Source organism: Typopeltis vanoorti, chromosome 18 (assembly GCF_054136105.1).
Source record: "Typopeltis vanoorti isolate ZY-2024b chromosome 18, IOZ_Tvanoo_1.0, whole genome shotgun sequence".
Classification (NCBI taxonomy): Eukaryota; Metazoa; Arthropoda; class Arachnida; order Uropygi; family Thelyphonidae; genus Typopeltis; species Typopeltis vanoorti.
Window position 1 is genome coordinate 105,336,759 of NC_143566.1, and position 24,958 is coordinate 105,361,716.

Here is a 24,958-nt window from a genome sequence, read left to right on the forward strand (position 1 = left end):
TGTCTACTAATCGGTCAATAGATTATTATTGCACAGACATCTCCATGGAGTCCAGACTAATCACGGGAGATGTGAAGCATTCACACAATATCTATCATACCTCTACTTGAACTTATTAATAAAGCACACAACTGACTCACTCAACCAATTCCATTCATTCATCACTCTCCAAATGAAAAGTGTAGGTCTCAATCTCTTCCTAATTACACTTTTACATAACTTCCAGGGATGACCTCTTGTACTGTCCTTTTAGCCAAGTGCTGAAATATTTCTCCTTCATCAATCCTATAAAACCCTTTTAAGTATCTTAAATCTTTCTCTCATATCTCCTCTTTTTCAGACCACTTTTGCAACCCACAAATGCTCAGTCTATGTTCATATGGTTGTAAATTTAATGTTGTATAATGTAAGGTAAAATTTATTTAAGAAAATTAAATAAGACTCACTGGTCAGAACACAAAACAAATGAGCACATGAAACACAAATTAAACTATAGAGAACATATCATAGCTATTCTTAAATTTTTAAGCTAATTCTTAAACAGCAATTAAGATGGTTTAGATACCTCCAGAGAATGTCCTTTCAAAGATTACCAAATATAGTCTTGAATGGAATCATTGGAGGAAGACAATCAAGAGGTAGACCAAAAACAACTTTGCTACTGTTATGTCTGCACCTTTCTTTTGCTTCTATCTTTAGTTTTATACCTTAAGGTTACTTGTACCAGAAGTTAGCTTCCGACAAATTTATTTATTTAGATCGATTGCGCCAGCCGGTAACTAGTTCCTGATATTTAAGCTTACTCTACTAACTATCTCGACAATATGACAATATTATTTAGTATTGGGAACACATGGTGTGCAGTCGTGGTTCCCCTCTTTATCTTACATCAAATGTCTCCCCCCCCCCCCACTTCACTTATACAGGTTCGAACTTTTATAAGTGGTAAATCAGTCTCAAACAACAGAACATACAAACTTTGATTTAAAATAATGCATTTTAATACAACTAAAATTCATATACAGGAAATCATGTAATAATAATATAAAAAGAAATAAGTTCATGCACGAATGCTCATGCAACTGCAATAAGCTCACTCAATCTTTCTCACGTACTTCTTAATATGCAGGCTCATACAATTATATTCCAGGAGCATCAGTTAATCAGTCTTATTTCCGTGGTTTGTGTTAAGATTAAATGATACTCCAATGGTTATGCAAGCTTTGGCAATACAAAGTTAACTAGATTACACATGATATGTTCACTCAATTTTATCAATTATTATTTTTGTTAAAATAAACTCCTTGCTATATATCTTATACAAGTCACAGGCTTAATGTACAGAGCAGTGCCTTCACTCATTGTATCTCATATAATAAATCATCTCTTAACTGCCCCACTATAGTATCACTCGAACACAAAATTACAAATTACAACAGGAAGGTCCTATCAAGATGTTCAGTCCAAAAACGGATCTTCTAGTTGGGTTGAGCAGGGCTATGCATAAAGTTCTCCTCCTTTATGCTCTCTCTGGTTTTACAGCACTTGATATATATATATATATATATAGGGTAAAAGATATGCACCTTACCGGCTATTCTCTTTAACGAGATGGTTCCTTTGTTTTGGATCTGGTCCTTCCTCGGACATGGCAAGATTTCCTTGTCGCTCCGCTGTCTATCTGTGCACTGTCTGTTTCCCTGCTGTTCAGTTGGACGTCCTGTACACATCGGGTCCCACAGCGATGTGGAAAGTTGCTGGACACCGGCGACAAGCTTCCTCAGCCCTCACAGCCTTCAAACTGGAACACCGAAAAATGCAGAAACAAGAGAGCATTTGAAGTGCACGCCGCTCCTTATATCTCAACAGTGAGCACCCTCACTCTCTGTCTATGTCACTCACTAAGCCGTCTTTGATTCATCAGATAACGATGAGGTTATGTCCTTTTCTCAGTGGCCTTCTCGATGGAACTGTTAATGCAGGGGTTACCGGATGACTTTTCGGGTTTTCTGCTGTGTCATGGACTATTGTGTAGTGATCAGACCTTCTGCTGATTGGTTAACATAATTTTCCCTGTATTGGGTATGATTCTAAAACAGTATTTGGATTACACTACAAGAATATTATCAATTAAGTTAATATACCTTTCAATTACAAGTTATTTATTACCTCTCTGCCTCTGCTCTTGAGAGTTTAAGCATGTCTTTATGTTAAGATACAATTTCTCATGTTGTGTTTGAAACAAATGGCTGACTTATAGTGGGCCAGTTATTTCCAACACAACACTACATTCTTTGAAGTAAAGATCACAATTATCAAGCTTCAGAGAGAGAGAGAGATGACAGAAATGGCCAGAGGTAGAATCAGATGGAAAAGATTTGCATATAGGGGACTCAACCCATCATCAGGAGGAAAAGAGTACTCATACATGCTTTGTATCTTTGTGCTAATTTCCAAAAAATTGATGCGGCTAGGGATCTGGGATGATTCTAGATAGAAATATGAAATTCAGAGGACATATTGCAAGAGTTGGCAAAATAGCTGAAAGGATTACTTGGATGTTGAAGAACACATTGACAATTAAAGATAGGTTATTATCCCTCTTTATATGGCTATGATTCAACCACATGTTGACTACTGTGCACAGATATGGTCACCTGCATTTTTTGTGGGATCGGGAGGTAATGGAGAGGATTCAGAGAGAGAGACAAGTGACCAAGCTGGTGAATTTTCCCTATGAGGAGAAATTGAAGGTGTGTGTGTGGGTTGCAGAGTTTAGCTGACAGCTGGAGGAGAGGGAGATATGATAGAATCTTGTGAACAAATTAAACAACAAATTACATGATAACCACAGTAATTAACTTTAATGAATTGAAAGTACTGATATTTTGCAATGGAGATAACAGTACATCATCACTATGTAGAAACAAGCAAATCAAAGAAACCAACATACACGGTACATACAACACGCATTTTACCAATTAAAAACTGTTGCTGTGTGCTAGAAATTAATATATTTATAAATAATATTATTAAAACTATTTTGATGGTTACAAAAATGAGAATCTCCCAAACTTTTGGGAGAGAGAGACAATCATTCCAATTCAGATTTAGCTGATGTAAAAGGCCTTCCAACTTTCTTTGAAAAGGCATTCATATTTAAAACTGCTTCTATGGAGAAGACAAGCTTTATCCCACCGGATACTGTTTTTAGTGTCAATACTATGTTGTGCCTCACCAGACTTTTCAGGTTTTATGTATTCAGTATAATATTGATGTTCATTAATTCTTTTTTTTCCACAAAATGACCTGTCTGCCCAAACTTTGGCAGATTACATTCATAAGGTATCTGATAAACACCAGCTAATCATAGAGGTGACAGTTTGTCTTTTATTGATGGCAACAGATGAGAAATTTTGTTAATAGAAAAATATTTGGGAATAAGGTGATACTTCTTCAAAATTCTGTCAATAGGTTCAGAGATAACAGAAACATAAGGGATTGGAACCCTGCAGTCTGTTCAAGAATCCTGAGGTGTTGGAACATAGGAGTCAGTTATCTGCTGGATTTAATTAGGATTGTAACCATTAAATTCCATTAAAGTTTTGATAGTGAGAAGTTCTTGTTGTATGCTTGAGGGAGAGGAGCACACATTATGTGTTCTGTTAATTAAAGACGCACCAATTTTTTGAGAGGTGTGATGAACAGACTTTTGATGAATGTATCTTCCAGTAAAGGTAAGTTTTCGATAAACACTGGTTGATAAATTACTTGAGGCTGTGCATGTAAGAAGGATGCCCAAGAATGGTACCAGCCTTTTCTTTTTCCATGGTGAATTTAATGCGTGAGTGAAGGCTATTGATCCATTGCAGGAAAGTGATGCATTCATTTTCAGAATAAGGCAGGATTTTCAGAATAAAGCTTAGAAACTTGTAAGTTTCTAATGGGATGCCATAAGATTGGCACAAAGAAATTTTTCAATACACAGGGAGTAGGGAGAAAACAAGGGGTCACACGTGGAAGTTATCTAAGTGTGTGCAGACTAGGTTTTTTACTTGGGGAGTGGTAAATGAGTGGAATGGATTGCCAGAGGTGGTTGTGAGCTCTCAACAGTAAATAAGTTTAAGGATACGTATTATAGTTATTGTATTAATGAATAGTGTGGGTTTCCCATGATGAGTCTTTTGACTCTACGGAGTACCCATGTAAATAATAATAATAATAACAGAGATTCTAGAGATAACTTCTTGTTTTTCTGCTGTCTCAAGCCATTCTATGAAAAATTTCATCCACATTAATCTTGTAATTATCCCTTAGCAACTTATATGTCTTAATGATGCCTCCATTCCCTCCTCCTCCTCTATCCACTAGGCTCTGTAATTTGCATTCTCTCAATCTGTCACATTCTACATTCCAGAAACCAGAAACAAACTTAGTCAATCATCTCTGAATCCTCTCCATTTCATCATTTTTTTGAAAACCTGGTGACCAAATCTGTGCACAGTAAACCATATGTGGCCTGATCAAAGCCTTGTACAATTGAATCATAACATCCTTACTTCTACATGTTAGTATTCTCCACATCATTGCATAATCCACTGTGCTGCCCTCACAGTTTTTGCAAAATGTCCATGAAATTTTAGATCCCTATCCACCATCACCCCCAGATCTTTCATCTCCTCCACTTTCTCTAAGATATTCCGACCAATATTATACTCTGTATGCCATCTTTGCTTCCCAAATTTTAAAACTTTACACTTTGCTACATTGAACTGGCAGCCCACTCACTTGCACATTCACCCAGTCCATCTATATCTTTTTTCAATGCTAACATCTGTTCTACTTCTCATCATCTTTAGCACCTCCGTAGCACAATTGGAAGAACGACGGTACATTGCGCCCTTCGATTGGAATAGGCCTAAGTTCGATTCTCGTTATGACGGGAGGAATCTTTATCTGGACGATTTCAATCGAAGGTGAGTTAGCTGATCTCATACGGGGAGAGCAGGGTTTTTTTCTCCCAGAAACTTGGGTTTTTCATCCTGCATACAGACAAATCGGCCCTTCAGAACACACGCAATTTACAGACAAAAAAATACTAGTTGTGGTGGGTGGTAGATGGCGTTGATGGAGATGGTTCATGGTAGAGGTTCGTTGTAGTGGTTGAGACAGTTGTAGGTATCCTCCCGAGATGAGTCTTCGGACTCCTTGGAGGTATCAGGAATAATAATAATCTGCAGACAACTGTATATCACCATTCAAGCTCTTCCCAATGTCATTTACATACAAGTTAAACAACAATGGCTCCAAAATAGATCTCTGGGATGCACTATCAAAGAGAATTCTGCTGCTGTCAACTCATCTGAATTCTTGTCCTCACTAGCCTCTCTTAAACTTGACCATTACTCTAGACAAACAGATTAGCTGATAATTTTAAGCCTTAGTCTTATCACTCCCTTAATGAAGTGAATTGTTTTACTCTATTTCTGCTTCTTTGGAACTTGGGCCAATCTAAGACTCATGTTAAAGTGGTAAGTTAAAGATGTTAAATCCCTGGACATTTTCTCAAAACACATATATGTCGGTATATCATTAAGTCCTATAGCCGTATTAACATCAACTTTACTCAATTCCTCATATATATCTCCTGTTCACTCACCATCAAAGGCCCTTCTTCTTTCTTCCCACTGCTGTCAAGCTCTTCATTATGTTACATTCACATGGATGGGATTCCTTAATGATCTGCTTATTTAACATCTCTACTATGTTCTCCTCAGTGGTTATTATTATTATTATTACCATCCCAAGACCTCATGGAATCAAAGACTTATCTGGGAGATCCTTTTATCACACACAGCTCATCATACGGTGTTTTAAACACATTCAAACTCTTTGCAGACACCACATTCTCAGACAAGGCATTCCAATCATTCACAACTCTGCACGAAAAAAACCTGCTTCTCACTCCCCTACTCACACCCTCTTTATACAGTTTCCAGGAATGACCTCTGGTTCTCCCCTGATCTCCCACTATTCTCTGTAAAACTTCTCCAGAATTGATCCTATAACAACTCCTTACCAACTTGTAGGTCTATCATATCTCCCCTCTTCCTCCTGTCCACCAGACTATGCAAATTACATCTTGTCAATCTTTCCTCATACTCGACATTCCAGAGGTCAGAAACTACCTTAGTCAGTCTCCTTTGGACCCTTTCCAACATCTCTTCATCCTTCTGAAAACCCGGTGACCAAATCTGGGCACAATAGTCCATGTGTGACCTAATCAAAGCCTTAAACAACAGAACAAGAATCTCCCTACTTCTACACGTCAGTGTCCTCTGCATCATTCCCAGAAGCCTTTGTGTTGTCTTCACAATTTTGGCTATGTGTCCCCTTAATTTTAGATCCTTATCCACTATCACTCCCAGATCTCTTATTTCCTCTACATCAAACAATATATTCTCATCAAGCATAAATTCTGCATCCCATCTTTGTTTTCCAAATTTTAAAACCTTTCATTTTGCAACATTGAACTCACATCCCCATTTCCGTGCCCAATCACTCAATCTATTCAAGTCTTCCTGTTAGGCCACAACATCTTCACTACACTTCATGGTTTGTCCCAACTTTGCATCATCTGCAAACAACTGAATATCTTCATCCAAATCTTCACCTATATTATTAATATACAAGATAAACAGTAATGGACCTAAAACAGATCCCTGAGGCACTCCACAGTGACTTTCCTTTTCCTGGAAATCACTACCCCCATACACAACTTGTTGATACCTATCAGATAGCCAGTCTCCAATTCAATGCACCAATCTGATATCCAACCCCATCTGCTCTAGTTTAACTGTCAACCTATCATGAGGTACTCTATCAAAAGCCTTTCCCAAATCCAAGTATATTGCTGTGTATCCTTTTCCTCTGTCCAAGGAAGCAGTCACTTTATTGTAATAAGTAAGTAGATTACTAAAGCATGACCTCCCTTTAGCAAATCCATGCTATCCATCAAAGATAATACCATTATTATCAACCCAACTCTGGATCCTAGTTCTCACAAGCTTCTCCAACAATTTAACCACAACACCTGACACACAGATAGGTCTATAGTTTGATGCTTGAGTTCGATCACCTCCTTTATGAAGTGGCACAATCTTGCCAGCTTCCACTCCTTAGGAACTTGACCGAGTGCAAGAATCTTATTAAAAAAATATGTCAAGGCAGGTGTCAACTCCCTGACACATTCTTTCAGAATACGCGGTGATATATTATCAAGTCCCACAGCCTTATTTACATCTAGTTTACTCAACTCCCCAAACACCTCTTGCTCACTTACGTTCAGTTTCTCCTCATCATCAACTGCTCTCAATCCCTCCATGAAGTCACATTCAGAAGATTGAAAGATCTTTATGAACTGCTCATTAAGTATCTCCACCACACATTCTGCAACAGCTGTCTTTATACCATTTCCTCCAATCAATGTCATTCTTCCATAATCATTCTTTCTTTTGCTGGCTACATATCGAAAGAACTCCCTAGGGTTTTTTAGCTTCTCTAGCTAACTGCTGTTCATACCTCTCTTTAGCTACCCTCACCAACCAAGTCACCCTCCTTGCTTGGTATTTATAGACCTCATGGAATTGGTTATTTCCACTTTTCTTATGCTGCCTCCACAGTGCCCTTTTTCTCTGTATCTCATGCTTAATCTCTTTATTCATTCATCTCACACCCACCTTATTTAACCTTCTCACCCTTGGAATACATTTAGACATTGCATCTACTAAACAGTTTTTGAAAATCCCCCAAGCTGCATTGATCTCTTTTCCAGCTAACTCCTCATTCCACGTCACACCCACAAGCTATCTCCTGAGCTCTTCATAATCAACCCCCCCCCCCCTTGTAGTTCCACTTATACCCTTTCTCACAGAGGTCCTCGCACTGCTGGTAACCACCCAGGTAATCACCTCATGCTCACTCTCACCATTTGGTGGATGATTTGACACCTCATTTATAATTACATCCTCTGATGAGATGATCAAATCCAAGACCCTCAATCCTCTTGTACCCTCTGTTACATACTGTCTGAGGTAGTTATCCCTCAAAAACTCAATAGACTAATTTTCTTTACTTCCAGCTATCTCATCATTCCAGTCTATATTGCCATAATTAAAATCACCCATAATGATCACCCTTTTCTTATTTACTTGGCTAATTTGATTGTACATATCATTATCACCACCATCCACATTATCTGGTCTATAACAACATCCCACCAAGTATTTGATTCCATTCACCTCTATCTCACACCATACTGCCTCAAAACCACTGGCACTAGTTCCCTCTTGCATCTCTACTTTATATGGACATAACTCTTTCTCTATCATCAATAGCACTCCCCCTCCCTTTTTATCATTCTATTATTATTACTGAGACATCATTCTTCCATAATCTTTCTTCCATCTACTGGCCACATATTGAAAAAAAGTCCCTAGTATTCTTTTTGGACTCATTTGCTAACTTTTGCTCATTTTTGTTACCCTTGCCATGATAGTCTCCTTCTTTGCTTACTTTTTGTACAACTTATGTCACTGATTATTGCCACACATCTTGTGCTGCCTTCACAATGCCCTTTTCTTCCAGATTTGAATACACTCAGACATTGTTTCTGCCAAATAGTTCATGTTTAGGGACCAAGCAGCATTGGTTTCCTTCTCATCCAATTCCTCATTTTATGATATTCCTGCAAGCTGCCTCCTGAGTTTGTCATATTACCCACCTTATAGTTTCACATATTTTCCTTTCTCACAGACATCCTGATATGGCTGGCCACCATGCAAATGATCACTTCATGGTCACTCTCACCAACTGGAGAAAGATTTCACACTTTATTTACAATAGCATCCTCTGATGAGATAATCGAATCCAAGCCCCTCTGTCCTTGTTCACCCTCTGTTACATATTACCTAAGATAGCTGTCTCTCAACAAACTCATGAAATTCATTTTCTTTGGTTTTCCAGATGCTGTCTAGCATTTGGAAAACCAACACCCCATCCCTTATCTTATTTGGTGGTAAATTCTGAATGGATCTTACTTTCTGGATGCACCTTGTACATGTGGAGTTTACATTTTAGTGACATCCAATTCATTGACTACTATAGGTAAATTGAGATTAATGGCCATAAAAAAATAAATCAAATCAAATCAAATCTAGACAATGAAGGAAAGGAAAACACATGAAAGAAATTTGGAAGGCATTTTATTACAATTGTAATTAAACAAATTAGCAAATTCATGTTTATATTTTTTATTTTAACTCCAGTCATTTCCGAGGTTGCAATTAAACAATAAACATACATGCTTAGTTTATAGTTTTCTTGATTCCAAGTTCACAACAAGTGCATCAGCATAAGATGAACAGCTAAAAAAATAATAAATAAAAAAAACAGAAACATTTGGTATAGAACAAGCGCAAATTCCTATTAAGGGTTCCATATGAGTGAATAACTTAATCTAGATTCATTAAAACAACTTCATAAGAAAGTATCTTCCAAGTATTTAAATTACAGTCATCTCCATGATGTACAGTTGAATAGACATGCCTGGATAAGTTGGAATTTATGTTTCTGTAAAGAGTGACCTTTCTATAAAATCTATAAAAATGTTTTATACCACAGTAATTCTACTGTAGTATAAAAGGGATATAGAGTCTCTGTATTTTTCATCTGTATTTTAATATGATGGTTTCTCCTATGTAGTATAATTGAGGGCTATCTTCTTCCTTTCATATGTGCAATTTGGGTTAAGGACCAAAAGAAAGGTGAACATTATGAATGATTTTAATTAGGATAACACAGACTAGGATGTAGAGACACCATTTTGGTATAAGAAAAATGAATTTCTTGAGTTCTTGAGAGACAAATATCTTTTCAGATCTAATCATTTCACTGGAGGATCTGATTGAGTGGGGGTGTCACATTTCTCCTGAGTTGGTGATAGCGGCTATAAGATGGTGGCCAATTTCTGGGAGGTGGCCATCCAAATGAAGACTTCTTTAAGGAAACAATGTATGTGGCTGATGATTATTACAAGCTTAAGAGATAGCTTGGAGCTATAGCAAGGAACGAGGGGTTAAGTGATAGGGAGATAAATGCTGCATGGGAACTGATCAAGAAATATTTAACATCTATGTGTGAATGTATTCTGGAGGTCAAAATGCTGAATGAGGTACTGTAGTGTCAAATGCATGAATGAGGTAGGTGTCAAATGCATAAATGAGGTAGGTGTCAAATGCATAAATGAGGTAGGTGTCAAATGCGAATGAAAGGATTAAGCATGAAATCAGGAAGAAGAGGATACTGTGGAGGTAGAACAAGATGAAAATCATAATAATCAACTGCATGAGGAATGCAAAGAGCCAGCAAGGAAGGTGATTCAGTTGGTAAGAACAACAAAAGTGAAGTATGAGCAGAAACTGTTTTGACTGCTGTTTGGACTATGGTGTGTAATGGTGAATCCAAGTCTTATCCATAGTAATAAATCAATGCACAAAATTAATTTTATTTTTGTTAAAATGCTCGTAGCACTGTTCAGAGATTTTCATGCAAGTGCATTTTTGATCAATTGTGAGCAAACGTGCAATCTTGCTCAAAGCTTTTTCATTTGCAATTCTCATGCAAAATATATCCTACACGTTCTTTTGAAATGCCTATAGTCTCAGCATTTTCATGCACTTTGACTTGCCAGTCATTCAATACCATATTGTACACTTGATCAATGATTTCTAGTGTTGTTACACTTTTTGGATGTCCTTCACATGGATCATCTTCAAGGCTGGTATGGCCACATTTAAACTCGGCTGCCCATTTCTTAATTGTTGAAAATGAAGGAGAAGAGTGCCCATAAACTTTTATAAACTTTGAATGAATTTCTTTTGGCATTAAACCTTCTTTTGCAAAGAATTTTATAACCGTACAATACTCAATTTTATCCATTTCAAGGGATGCAGACAACACATTTGCTTCAGACAACTGCATAAAAAACCTACTAGATAGAATGACTTGCAATTTCATATAGATGCTTATTACAGATGTATCAACTTAGGAAAAAAAATCTTGCTGATAGTGTTGCCATCTATGGTCGAGGCCAAGAACTTTCAGACCACCTTCATACATTAAAATTCTCTTTCGACACTACACTCTCAGGCAATACGTTCCAATCACTCCCATCTTTCCATCCAATCATTTCCAATCATTCCCATCTTTCCATCATTCTCTCTGCTTCTCACTCTCTTGTTCACACCTTCCTTATACAACTTCTAGGTCCCAATCTCCTACCATTTTATGAAAAACCTCTTCTACAATTATTCCATAACAACCCCTTACATCTCTATTATATCACCCCTTTCCTCCTATCCATTAGACTCTGTAAACTGCATCTTCTCAACATTTCCTCATATTCAACATTACAGAGATCAGAAAATACCTTAGTCAATTACCTCTGGATGCTGTCCAGTATCACTTTGTTTTTTGAAAATCAAGTGATCATATCTGTGCACACTAGTTCATGTGTGGCCTAATCAAGGGCTTATACAATGGAACCAGAATCTCTTTACTTCTACTAGTCAGTGTGTCTTCCACATCATTCCTAGAATTTGTTGTGCCATCCTCACAATTTTGGCAATACAGGGTGTTCGGGATAAATTTGACAGTTTCGTAAGGAAAAAGAAAATCTTCTTTGTATCTATTAAATTTAATGAATTGACAAAAAAACATTACAGGCAGAGTTAATTACAATACTATCAACAAGATTTACTCAAAATAACCACCATTAGCATCGATCACAGCTTCAATTCTGCTTCGGAACCTCGAACAAGCTGATGCTACAGTCTCGCTGGGAAGGGCCGCAAAAACTGTTTTAATTTTATCCATTAACTGGGCTTTTGTATTACTGGAAGTGCGATTGGTGTCTTTTTCAACTGCGCCCCATACAAAATAATCCATGGGGTTAAGGTCTGGGGAGTTTGGAGGCCAAACATTTGGACTGGTGAAGTCGTAGAAATTTTCAGACAACCATTTTTGACTTTTCCCAGAGGTGTGGCAAGGGGCCGAATCCTGCTGCCATACATACGGCCTACCATTGGCTACCCTTGTTATCCAGGGCTTGACTACAGTTAGCAACTCCACGAACAAAGCCCGAATTCCAATGCCAGGGTTCTTCAACACCTGTTCCTGCAGATTTGCGAGGAATTCTGCTGTACGAACGCAATCAGATCGTCTGCTAGGGATCTTTCTTCTTGCTACATCCTCGTAGTCACCATTGCAAGTCTCTAGTTCATGCCTGATTGTTTTTACTGTATTCAGGGAGCATTGGGCAGCAGTCGTAATATCCTTATTTTGATGGCGGGCACGAATCATCATGATACAAGTTATTCTCTTCCATGATTCAGGTGGGTTCCAGCTATCCATCCTTTCTGACATCTTGTATATGAATGAAGAAGGGTCCAAACTTTTAAATGAAGAGAAGTGTGTGTTAATACATGTAACTTACGGAAAAATATAATTAATTATAAATATGTCAAATTTATCCCGAACACCCTGTATATCCTCTAAAGTTTTGATCCTTTTCCACCATCACCCTAAGATTTTTCCACATTGCACAAGTTATGAAGTTATCATGTTGGATAATGTCGATGATGTTGAGGACTTTGACCTGAAAAATAAAGAGGTTATGGTTTCACTGTATAAGGACTTGATTAGGCCGTCTATGGATTATTTTGCACAGATTTGGTTACCTGGTTTTCATTGTGAATGAGGATATATCAGAATGGGGTTCAGAGAAGATTAACATATGTAGCACCTGGTCTTTGGAATGTGAGGTATGAAGACAGATTGAGGGAATGTAATATGCAAAGTCTCATGAATAGGAAAGAAGGGTTATGATTGAGACACATAAGTTGATGAGGGGTTGTTATCAGATTAACATAGATGAAATTTTTCATAGAATTGGAGAGGAGAGGAGAACAAGAGGCCATCCCTGGAAGGAGTGATGTGAGGGATATAAGGAGGGAGTGAGTGAGGAGTTGATTCTTTGCACGAAAAGTGGTTGCTACGTGGAATGCATTTCCAGAGTAAGCTGTGAATGCTGACACTTTAAATAAGGCCATCTCTGGAAACTGTATAAGGAGGGAGTGAGGAGTGCATGAAACGTGGTTACTAACTGGAATGCATTGCCAGTGTGTTGTGAAAGCTGACACTTTAAATAAGTTTAAGGCATGGTTTGATAAGCTTTGTGTGTGATAGTGTTTATCTCCCACAGTGCATCTTTGACTCCATGAAGGTTTAATATTGATAATAATAATTACAACAGTAATAATAATAGCAGTAATAATTTTATTATTATTATTATTATTATTATTATTATTATTATTATTATTATTATTATCCCAGGATCCCCATGGAATCTAGGAGGTCACTTTTGTCATAAACATAACTCATAATACCATGACTTAAACACATTCAAGATTCTCTGTAGACAACACTCTCAGGCAATGCATTCCAATCATTTGAAACTCTCCATTCAAAAAACCTGCTTCTTACTCCTCTGCTCATGCCCTCCTTATATAACTTCCAGGGATGCCCTCTTGTTCTTCCCCAATCTCCCACCATTTTATCTGCAAATAGCATAGTCTGAACGTTTCTTCATATTCACCCTTCCAGACATCAGAAACTATTCCCATCAATTGTCTCTGGACCCTCTCCAACATCTTTTCATCCTATTGGAAACCAGGTGACCAAATCTGTGCACAGTACTCCATATGTGGCTTAATCAGATCCTTATACAAGGAACCAGAATTTCCTTACTTGTGAATTTGCTGTGTTGTATGCACAATTTGGCAGTATGTCCTCTAAATTTCAAATCCTTATCCACCATTACCCAAAGATCCCTTATTTCCTTCACCTCGAACAATACATCCCCACAAGAGTAAATTCTACATCCCATCTATGTTTGCCACATTTTAAAACCTTACATTTTGCAACATTGAACTGGCATCCCTACTCTTATGTCCATTCACTCAGTCTATTCAAGTCTTCTTGTAAGGCTACAACATCTACTCTACTCCTCATAGTTTGTCCCAACTTTGCAAACAACTGAATATCTCCATTCAAATCTTTCCTGATATCATTAACATACAGGTTAAACAGCAATATCCCAGAAGAAGAAAGTTCCTAGTGGTGTGCCTTAGGGGTCTGTTTTAGGGCCATTGCTGTTTAACCTGTATGTTAATGATATCAGGAAAGATTTGAATGGAGATATTCAGTTGTTTGCAAAGTTGGGACAAACTATGAGGAGTAGAGTAGATGTTGTAGCCTTACAAGAAGACTTGAATAGACTGAGTGAATGGACATAAGAGTAGGGATGCCAGTTCAATGTTGCAAAATGTAAGGTTTTAAAATGTGGCAAACATAGATGGGATGTAGAATTTACTCTTGTGGGGATGTATTGTTCGAGGTGAAGGAAATAAGGGATCTTTGGGTAATGGTGGATAAGGATTTGAAATTTAGAGGACATACTGCCAAATTGTGCATACAACACAGCAAATTCACAAGTAAGGAAATTCTGGTTCCTTGTATAAGGATCTGATTAAGCCACATATGGAGTACTGTGCACAGATTTGGTCACCTGGTTTCCAATAGGATGAAAAGATGTTGGAGAGGGTCCAGAGACAATTGATGGGAATAGTTTCTGATGTCTGGAAGGGTGAATATGAAGAAACGTTCAGACTATGCTATTTGCAGATAAAATGGTGGGAGATTGGGGAAGAACAAGAGGGCATCCCTGGAAGTTATATAAGGAGGGCATGAGCAGAGGAGTAAGAAGCAGGTTTTTTGAATGGAGAGTTTCAAATGATTGGAATGCATTGCCTGAGAGTGTTGTCTACAGAGAATTTTGAATGTGTTTAAGTCATGGTATTATGAGTTATGTTTATGACAAAAGTGACCTCCTAGATTCCATGGGGATCCTGGGATGATAATAATAATAATAATAATAATAATAATAATAATAATAATAATAATAAAATTATTACTGCTATTATTATTACTGTTGTAATTATTATTATCAATATTAAACCTTCATAGAGTCAAAGATGCACTGTGGGACTTCAAAAGGACTTCAGATCTTTTGTCCATTACAATTTGAATTGTTTCACTTTGTGTATAAACTATAACATGCTGCTTTGTGCTATGAAGATACTGATTTGAAATTCAGCAAAATATAAGCCAATTAATAAACAGTGTTTTTATAAAATAGTTTGTCTGGTGTTGTTAATACCTTAAAATAAGTTATGAGCATGAACTCATGCATTGATTTTGAGATGATTTTTCTAGAAATATAAATTAGATATATATAATAATAAAAATAATAGCAAGCACAATAATGTTGATAATTCATATATCCTGGAAATACCTTTATTGGGATTATATTGATCAAGTGCATATAACAACAACTAAGTTATACCAACTAGTTTCACCAACTAAGTCTGTTGGCATCTTCAGCGTACATCAGTCATGTACAGCACTAAAAAGTAAAAAACTGTTACAAACTATAATCAACCGATTCCAATTATATTAAACAGAGAACAGAGCGCGTACAATACATTCATTGAGCGTGGATGATATCACTTGTTGTTATTTAGGAACGTTCTATAGTTGGCACTGTAATTCAGTTCTGGCGAGTTGAAGGATCTGATAAGGGTCTTCCTGATCATGGGCAAGATTAGTCCTTGGTTCCTGTTAAGGTTTTGTATACAGCGGGCAACTGTTGTGGCCTCCTTAAAAATTCGGGAGCAGAAGTCCTCCTCCATGTAAGGAATTGTGCTTCTATCCCACTCTATGGTATGGTTCGTTCTTGAGAAATGAAAAGCTAATCCCGATTTTTCTTCTCTGTTATTATCGACGTCACCTCTGTGTTCTTTTTGCCTAATTTCAAGGCTCCTTGAAGTTTGGCCGATGTAATTCAAGCCGCATGAGCATGGTATGTTATAAACTCCAGCATATTTGGAGAAAGGATGGCTATCTTTTGGAGATCTTAAGAATTGTCTAATCGTTTCATTGGGTTTAAAGGCCACTCTTATTTTATGTGGTCTAAGGAGTATAGCAATCTTATTGGAAACTGTCCCTAAGTATGGAATGACGATGATAGAAATATAATGTACATCATCTTGGAGCACAGAGGATGGGGGACCAGGAGATGTTTAGACAGCTAAGTTTGGCAAGTACAAGAAGAATGATTGTTATGGGAGATTTTAACTACAGTAGTATAAATTGGAGAGAGGGAGATGCATGTAGCAATAGGGGAATGGAATTTCTAGATTTCTTGAGGGACAAATGTCTTAGGCAACATGTAACAGAGGGAACAAGAGGTTCAAGAGTTTTGGATTTTGTTATAGCATCAAAAGAGTTGATAATAACTGAGATGACATCTCTCCCACCAGTTGGAGAGAGTGATCATATGGTTTTGACTTGGAAAATGAATAGACATGCAGGAGTATCAAAGAGACGGGAACTTATGTGGAATTGCAATGCAGGTGATTATAATAGTCTTCGACGTCAACTTCGGGAAGTTTCATGGAGGGAGGAATTGGAAGGCTGGGATATCATTAGTACGTGGGAAATTGTGAAAGAATATTTGTTAGCAGCAATGGTAAGTTGTATACCATGAGTGACGAAGAGGACATAATTTGGAGTAAAGTGGATGACAAACAATATTAAACAGGAATTGCATGCGAATAAAGAGGCTGTGGAAGAGATATAAGGAGACAGGTAAAGAGAGGATGCATGAAGAATACAAGACACAGGCCAGAAGAGTGACTAGTGTGGTAAGAAAAGCGAAACTGGAATATGAGAGGATATTGGCCCTAAGATCAAAGAAAATCCTAGGGAATTTTTTAGCTATGTGGCCAGTAAGAGGAGAAATGACTGTGGAAGAATGATATTGTGGGATAAAAATGGGAATAGAGTGACTGATGCAGAGGACATAGTGGAATTGTTCAATGAACCCTTTATTGGAATATTTCATTCTAGAGGAGTCATTTTAATGCTAGAGGGATAAGGCTGGTTTGAGATTTAGAGGTACAGGAGGAGAGTGTGTTTCAGATATTGAATACTCTGGATGTCAGTAAAGCTTTGGGACTGGATGGTATTTCACCACGAGTTTTGAGAGAATGTGCTAGGGAACTGACAGTGCCTTTAACCTGGCTTTTCAATGAAAGTCTGGCTGCGGGAAAGGTGCCCGGGGAATGGAAGAAAGGTAAGATAGTGCAATTGCATAAGTGTGGTAACAGACTGGCCTATAATTAGACACATTAGTTGTTAAGATCTTGGAGAAAGTAGTGAGGGACCGTATACAGCATTGGGCAGATGAGGGAAATGTTATCTGTGAGAGTCAACATGGATTTGTGAAAGGGCGCTATTGTTTTAGCAATATGCTAGCCTTTTATAATAAAGTTACAAGAACATTAGATGAGGGAAAGGCATATACTGCAATTTTCTTAGACTTAGCGAAGGCATTTGACAGGGTTCTACATGATAAGCTGATATTTAAGTTGCAGCACATGGGTCTAGATGTCAGATTGGTCAACTGGATTCAGGATTAGCTGTCTCATAGGTATCAGAGAGTTGTGTATGGTGCAGCAATATGAAAGAGGCAGAAGGTTACAAGTGGGGTTACATGGGGCTCAGTTCTAGGACCTATATTGTTTAACCTTTATATCAGTGACATTGCCAGTGGATTGCAAGAGGATATTCAGTTGTTTGCAGATGATGCGAAGCTGGGAAGGATTATTAGTAATAGTGCAGATGTGGTAGCCCTGCAAGAGGATTCGAATAAGCTAGATAGATGGGAAAATGAATGGGGGTTCAGTTTAATGCAGCAAAATGTAAGGTCTTGAGGTTTGGGAAACATTGATGGGATGCTGCATTCTCTATGGGAGGAGTTATATTGGAGGAAGTAGGGGAGACAAGAGATCTGGGGTTGGTGATTGATAGAAAACTGAAATTTAGGGGACATATTTCAAAGGTGGTGAAGGTAACACAGAGGATTGCTGCAATTATGAGAAGGACACTGACCTGCAGAGATAAAAGGGTTATCATTCCATTGTATAAATCTCTGATCAAACCACACTTAGACTATTGTTCTCAGATTTTGTCCCCAGGATTTGAAGGGGATAAATTAACTGTGGAAAGGGTACAAAGACGGATGACAAAGATGGTTTCAGGACTGTACAAGGATAGTTATGAGGATCGGCTGATGGTATGTGGACTGCAGAGTTTGGTGGACAGAAGAAGGAGAGGTGATATGATTGAGACTTTTAAACTGTTGAGAGGTGGTTACAGGGTTGACTCTGGGGAGTGTTTTCACTTGGTTGAACAGCGGGAAGGAATGACGACAAGAGACCATCCCTGGAAGTTACGAAAGTCAACTGTGAGCAAGAGGGTGAGGAGTGGTTTCTTTGCATGGAGGATGGTTGAACCGTGGAATGCATTGCCTGATGGAGTGGTGAGAGTGAGAATGGTCAATCAGTTTAAGGAGTGGTATGATAGACTTTGTGTTTCTTAAGGGGGGGGGGAGGACTTCCCCTTGATGAGTCTTGACAGACTTTATCTTCTTAGGAAGGACCTCCCATGATGAATCTTTTGACTTCATGGAGGCCTGAATAATAATAATAATAATAATAATAATAATAATAATAATAATAATAATAATAATAATAATAATAATATTCAATAACACATTAGAGTATATTGCAATTGTTTATTTATTTAAAGGGATGACACTGTTGAATATGTGCCATGTGATGCTCCCAAAGGTCCAACTCTGTGGCAGTTCAATGCAGTGGCAATGAGCAAAAAATATGGATTAGCAATTTTAGAAGAACCAGTACTGGTAAGTATTAATTCTAAAGTAACTGGGAAATGAATTAAGATTTGCTATTTACCATCATGGCAACTGATACATAATGAATTATATATGATATCTATCTGCACACTTTCCAATTTGTATTCATAAATTGGTCATTAATGCTTGTTTTGAAACCTCTAGCTGTTTTCTGTGTTGTCATGAAGTGGCCAGTTAGTGGAGATTTGATGAGATGACCAATTTATAAAATAGAAAACTAATTTGTACTAAAATGCTTTTGTAGTTGTACTGCAACTATGTTTTACTTATTTTAATGCAGGATGATGATAAGCAATTTTTTATAGGAAATGTCTTTTATAGTCATATAATTAAACACACTTTACCTATGTTTCATTGATACTTCATTTATATCATCGAGGGTAAAAAAAATTGCACAATAAAGAAAATAGACTAAATGAAGGTGATTTGCCAGATGTTGCTTATTTCTGTCAACTCATTATGGCTTAAAATGAGAATTCATATTTATTTTTTTTAAATAATCCTATTTAAAAACTGTTCAGGACCTATAGTATAGTAGTACAACATAGGAAGACTAAGTATAGCAGTATAAAATAGGAGGACTAAGTGAATGATCATAATTCTTGGAAGGATACATCACATCATGTCGTGTCCTGTTATCTGTTCAACTGGAGAGTCATATTTCTAGTGAAGCTTACTGAACATCTCTTTCCCTCTTACAAACAGAATTATTTTTATTGTCCTTCTTTAATTCCCTCATCCTGTCCTCATCTCTCTCTCTCTCTCTCTCTCTAATTGCAAGGTTTCTGTTTTCAAACACTATAGTAATTTTTCTTATTTTATGTAATTTTGTATGTAATTTCTCATATTTTATGTAACTAGAAAAAAACCCCACATGATAAATATTTTTAGGGAGGGAGGGAGGGAGGGAGAGAGAGAGAGAGAGAGAGAGAGAGAGAGAGAGAGAGAGAATCAAGCCCTGTAAGAGGATTTGAATAAGCTATACAGGTGGCAAATGAATGGGGGGGGGGATCAGTTTAATGCAGCAAAATGTAAGGTCTTGAGGTTTGGGAAACATCAATGGTATGCTGCATACTCTATGGGAGGAGTTAAATTGGAGGAAGTAGCAGAGACAAGAGATTTGGGGTTGATGATTGATAGAAACCTGAAATTTAGGGTACATATTGTAAAGGTAGTGAAGGTAACACAGAAGATTGCTGCAATAATGAGAAGGACACTGACCTGCAGAGATAAAAGGGTTATCATTCCATTGTATAAGACTCTGATCAGACCACACTTAGATTATTGTTCTCAGATCTGGTCCCCAGGATTTGAAGGGGATAAATTAACTGTGGAAAGGGTACAAAGGTGGATAACAAAGATGGTGTCAGGACTGTACAATGTTAGTTATGAGGATCAGCTGAGGGAATGTGGACTGCAGAGTTTGGTGGATAGAAGAAGGAGAGGTGATATGATTGAGACTTTTAAACTGTTGAGAGGTGGTTGCAGGGGTGACACTGGGGAGTTCTTTCACTTGGTTGAACAGCAGGAAGGAATGATGACAAGGGGTCATCCCTGGAAGTTACGAAAGGAAACTATGAGCAAGAAGGTGAGGAGTGGTTTCTTTGCATGGAGGATGGTTGAACCATGGAATGCATTGCCTGATAGAGTGGTGAGAGTGAGAACGGTCAATGAGTTTAAGGAGTGGTATGATAGACTTTGTGTTTCCTAGTTGGGATCTCCCACGATATGTCTTGATAGACTTTGTGTTTCTTAGGAAGGACCGCCTGTGATGAGTCTTTTGACTCCATGGAGGCCTGAATAATAATAATAATAATAATAATAATAATAATAATAATAATAATAATTCTAATTTACATTCATCTGGTGTAAAAGAGATTTTTTTTTTTTTGAAGAGATGTTCATATTTAAAACTGCTGCTATGGAGAAGATCAACTCCTTTCCAAGGAATATTGTGTTTGGTATCAATGCTATGCTGTGCAAGACCAGACTTTTGATGTTTCAAGAATGTAATAACGATGGTGATAATTCTTTTTTTTTCACAGAAACAGTCTGTCTGTCTAAAGCATATAAAATTACAGTCAAAGGAGGAAACACCAGCTAAAGACAGAAGGACAGCTTATCTTTCATAGATGGTAAGAAATGAAAAATTCTGTTGATAGGAAAATATGTGGTTTTGAGGTGAAACTTCTGTAATATTCTGTTGATTGGTTCAGAGATACCAGAAAATAATGTATGATCCAGCAAATAATGTATGATCCCTTTGTCAACAAAACTCCCAGAGCCTTCAGAATCCACTTTACAAAAACATACATGCCTCAGCCCCACTTCCATCTCCAGTCTACAAAATCCCCACCCTGACAAATACTGAAATTTCATTCTCTCCAAGCACTATCCATTTCAACTTTCCCAAATAAATCATCTTAAAATCCATTCGGCTCAAGAGTGGCATTTGTGCATACATTCACTCTAGCTAGAGTGCATTAAATTTAGAATCTTCCAACTATGGTCTTCTTTGGCTGAAAATCTCTCTGCCTCACTGTGTCAAATTTATATGTTGTCTCTATCACTTCACTAATGTCACCAACCACTCTAATCTTTTTGACTTCTTCTCCTTAAACACTGATGTCCTTTACTCCATATTTTGCCAACAACATTCACATCACCTACCGTGGAGAGTGTTGTTGTCAATCCGATTCTAAATCCTAGTCTTTACTTGTCTCTCCAACACTTTTACCTCAACTCCAGACAAACAGATTGGCCTCTAATTTGAAGCCTTAGTCCTACATCCCCTTTATGAAGGAGAACAATTATGCCCTCTTTTTGTTGCTCAAATTTGCCCACGTTCCACAATTTGGAACTTTGCCAAATCTAAAACTCATGTTGAAAAGGCAAGTTAAAGCTGCTGTCAGCTCCCTGAAACATTCCCTCAAGACATAGTGATTCACCATTGAGTCCAGCATTATTCATATCAAGTGTTGGTTTTGGCTTTCATCCAATCTTATATTTGCTACTTGTTGGTTGGTCCCACATTCAAACATAAAGAAAATTTTTATTATACTGCACCACTCTATGTTTGAAATCACACAATTATTGTGAAGGAGTCAAGCATCAAATAGCACAACAGCAACGTGAACTACAGGCCAAAATTTTCTTACTTATACATAGGGTTTCCCTCAAGATTCGTGTTTTAATGAGCAGTGCAATGAAACTGAAATTAGGCAAGCACAAGAATCAAGTTAAACAAGATATTTAATTCTCTCATAAAATTATTTTTACATAAGAAACAAGCACTCTGTTAAGATCAATACAATTAAATAATAATTTGTGCATTCTGTAAAGTATTTAGATTCTACTCAGCTGAGTGCATCATTTACTGCTAGAACATATATATATAGTAGGAGGAGAAATGACTGTGGAAGAATGATATTATGGGATAAAAATGGGAATAGACTGACTGGTGCAGATGACATAGTGGAATTGTTCAATGTACACTTTATTGGAGTAATTCATCCTAGAGGAGTCATCCTAGAGGTATAGGGCAGGTTCAAGGTTTAGAGGTACAGGAGGAGAGTGTGTTTCAGATACTGAGTACTCTGAATGTCAGTCAAGCTTTGGGACTGGATGGTATTTCGCCACGAATTTTGAGAGAATGTGCTACGGAACTGACAGTGCTTTTAACCTGGCTTTTCAATGAAAGTCTGGCTGTGGGAAAGGTGCCCAGGGAATGGAAGGAAGGTAAGATAGTGCCATTGCATAAGGGTGGTAACAGACTGGAAGTGTCTAATTATAGGCCAGTCTATGTGTCATCAGTAGTTGTTAAGATCTTGGAGAAAGTAGTGAGGGACCGTATACAGCATTGGGCAGATGAGGGTAATGTTATCTGTGAGAGTCAACATAGATTTGTGAAAGAGTGCTCTTGTTTTAGCATGGTCAACTGGATTCAGGATTGGCTGTCCGATAGGTATCAGAGAGTTGTGTATGGTGAGGCAGTTTCAAGGATGCAGAGGGTTACAAGTGGATCCCCACAGGGCTCAGTACTACTAGGACCTATATTGTTTAACCTTTATATCAATGACATTGCCAGTGGATTGCAAGGGGATATTCAGTTGTTTGCGGATGATGCGAAGCTGGGAAGGATTATTAGTAATAGTGCAGATGTAGTAGCCCTATACGAGGATTTGAATAAGCTAGATAGATGGGCAATGAATGGGGGTATCAGTTTAATGCAGCAAAATGTAAGGTCTTGAGGTTTGGGAAACATCGATGGGATGCTGCATTCTCTATGGGAGGAGTTATACTGGAGGAAGTAGGGGAGACAAGAGATCTGGAGTTGGTGATTGATAGAAACCTGAAATTTAGGGGACATATTGCAATGGTGGTGAAGGTAACACAGAGGATTGCTGCAATTATGAAAAGGACACTGACCTGCAGAGATAAACGGGTTATCATTCCATTGTATAAGTCTCTGATCAAACCACACTTAGACTATTGTTCTCAGATTTTGTCCCCAGGATTTGAAGCGGATAAATTAACTGTGGAAAGGGTACAAAGATGGATGACAAGGATGGTTTCAGGACTGTACAAGGATAGTTATGAGGATCGGCTGAGGGAATGTGGACTGCAGAGTTTGGTGGATAGAAGAAGGAGAGGTGATATGATTGAGACTTTTAAACTGTTGAGAGGTGGTTACAGGGTTGACACTGGGGAGTTCTTTCACTTGGTTGAACAGTGGGAAGGAGTGATGACAAGAGGCCATCCCTGGAAGTTGCGAAAGGAAACTGTGAGCAAGAGGGTGAGGAGTGGTTTCTTTGCATGGAGGGTAGTTGAACCGTGGAATGCATTGCCTGATGGAGTGGTGAGAGCAAGAACGGCCAATGATTTTAAGGAGTGGTATGATAGACTTTGTGTTTCTTAGGGGGGACCTCCCCTCGACGAGTCTTGACAGACTTTATGTTCTTAGGAAGGACCTCCCACGATGAGTCTTTTGACTCTACGGTGGCCTGAATAATAGTAATAATAATAAGGCTTTCACAATTCTCATCTGTTAGGATTTCAACTTAGTTTCACCTTAAACAACAACAATATTCAGCAAAACACTTAAAAAGTAATTCTTTTTAGTTTCATAGAATAATCACAAACTTCAAATTTTATCAAACACTTAGCTGGCATCATCAATATCTAACAGAGGATTAGATTAGTTCTTAAAAGGCTCAGTCTTGCATTTACATATACATTGTGAGATAACACATTCAAATATGAACTAATACTTCACTGAAGTTTCTCACATTAGTTTCACAAGGAAAATGTTTTATAATATCACTCATTCAAGTTTGACTAGCTGGTCCCACCAACACGAAATTAAATTTGACCAAGTTCTCTGGACACAAGCAGCACTATCACACATTATTTATAAAATATATATTCTTACTGGTATGATCATCATAGCTTGCACATTATAGAAAACTCTTAAAACACTTTTAGGTACTTGATAATCTTCCACTATAGACAACGCAAAAGTTATAGTATCCCTGAGTTCAGTAACTTATTTGTTAGGACTGGAAAATGTATTTTCTTGCTCGTAATAACTTATCTTACAATAAATCTCGATCATATTATTATCCTTTCTCTCGGGTAAAATCCTTTACAAGGTGACAGGAAACTATAAATAAAAATGAGTTCAAAGTAAGATTCATTAAAATTGGAACAAGTTTCCAAATCTTTGTTACATCGTACGATCCCAGGTTAGATCACATCTCATGACCTTCCCACACTCTCTCCAATTTCCTTCTGGTTCCTTCTTCCTATATCTCATAAATCCTCTCTCTCTTTCCCGTCCAAACTTGTTTTTCTCCGCTCTTTCAGTTTACAATCAAATTCTCACGCGATCGTTGTACAGTTCCCAATGCTAAGGCACGTGTTATCTCAAAATAACTTAGTTTTCTGATTGTAGCCAATCAAATCACATTAACAGAGTCCCTTAAAAATACTTTCGCT

General features: G+C 37.6%; 1 protein-coding gene across 3 annotated transcripts in view; it reads left to right on the forward strand.

Annotated features, from left to right (window-relative positions):
* LOC150097025 (CD109 antigen-like) overlaps positions 1 to 24,958 on the forward strand; it is a 623,307-nt gene that overhangs the window by 337,920 nt on the left and 260,429 nt on the right. For all 3 annotated transcript variants that reach the window (XR_016549783.1, XM_090407831.1, XM_090407832.1), the window contains one exon: positions 18,832 to 18,949. Coding sequence is in view for 2 of the 3 variants with exons in the window: in XM_090407831.1 (XP_090263957.1) it covers positions 18,832 to 18,949 (118 nt within the window). In the remaining variant the exon portion in view is untranslated. The remainder of the gene's footprint in view (positions 1 to 18,831; positions 18,950 to 24,958) is intronic.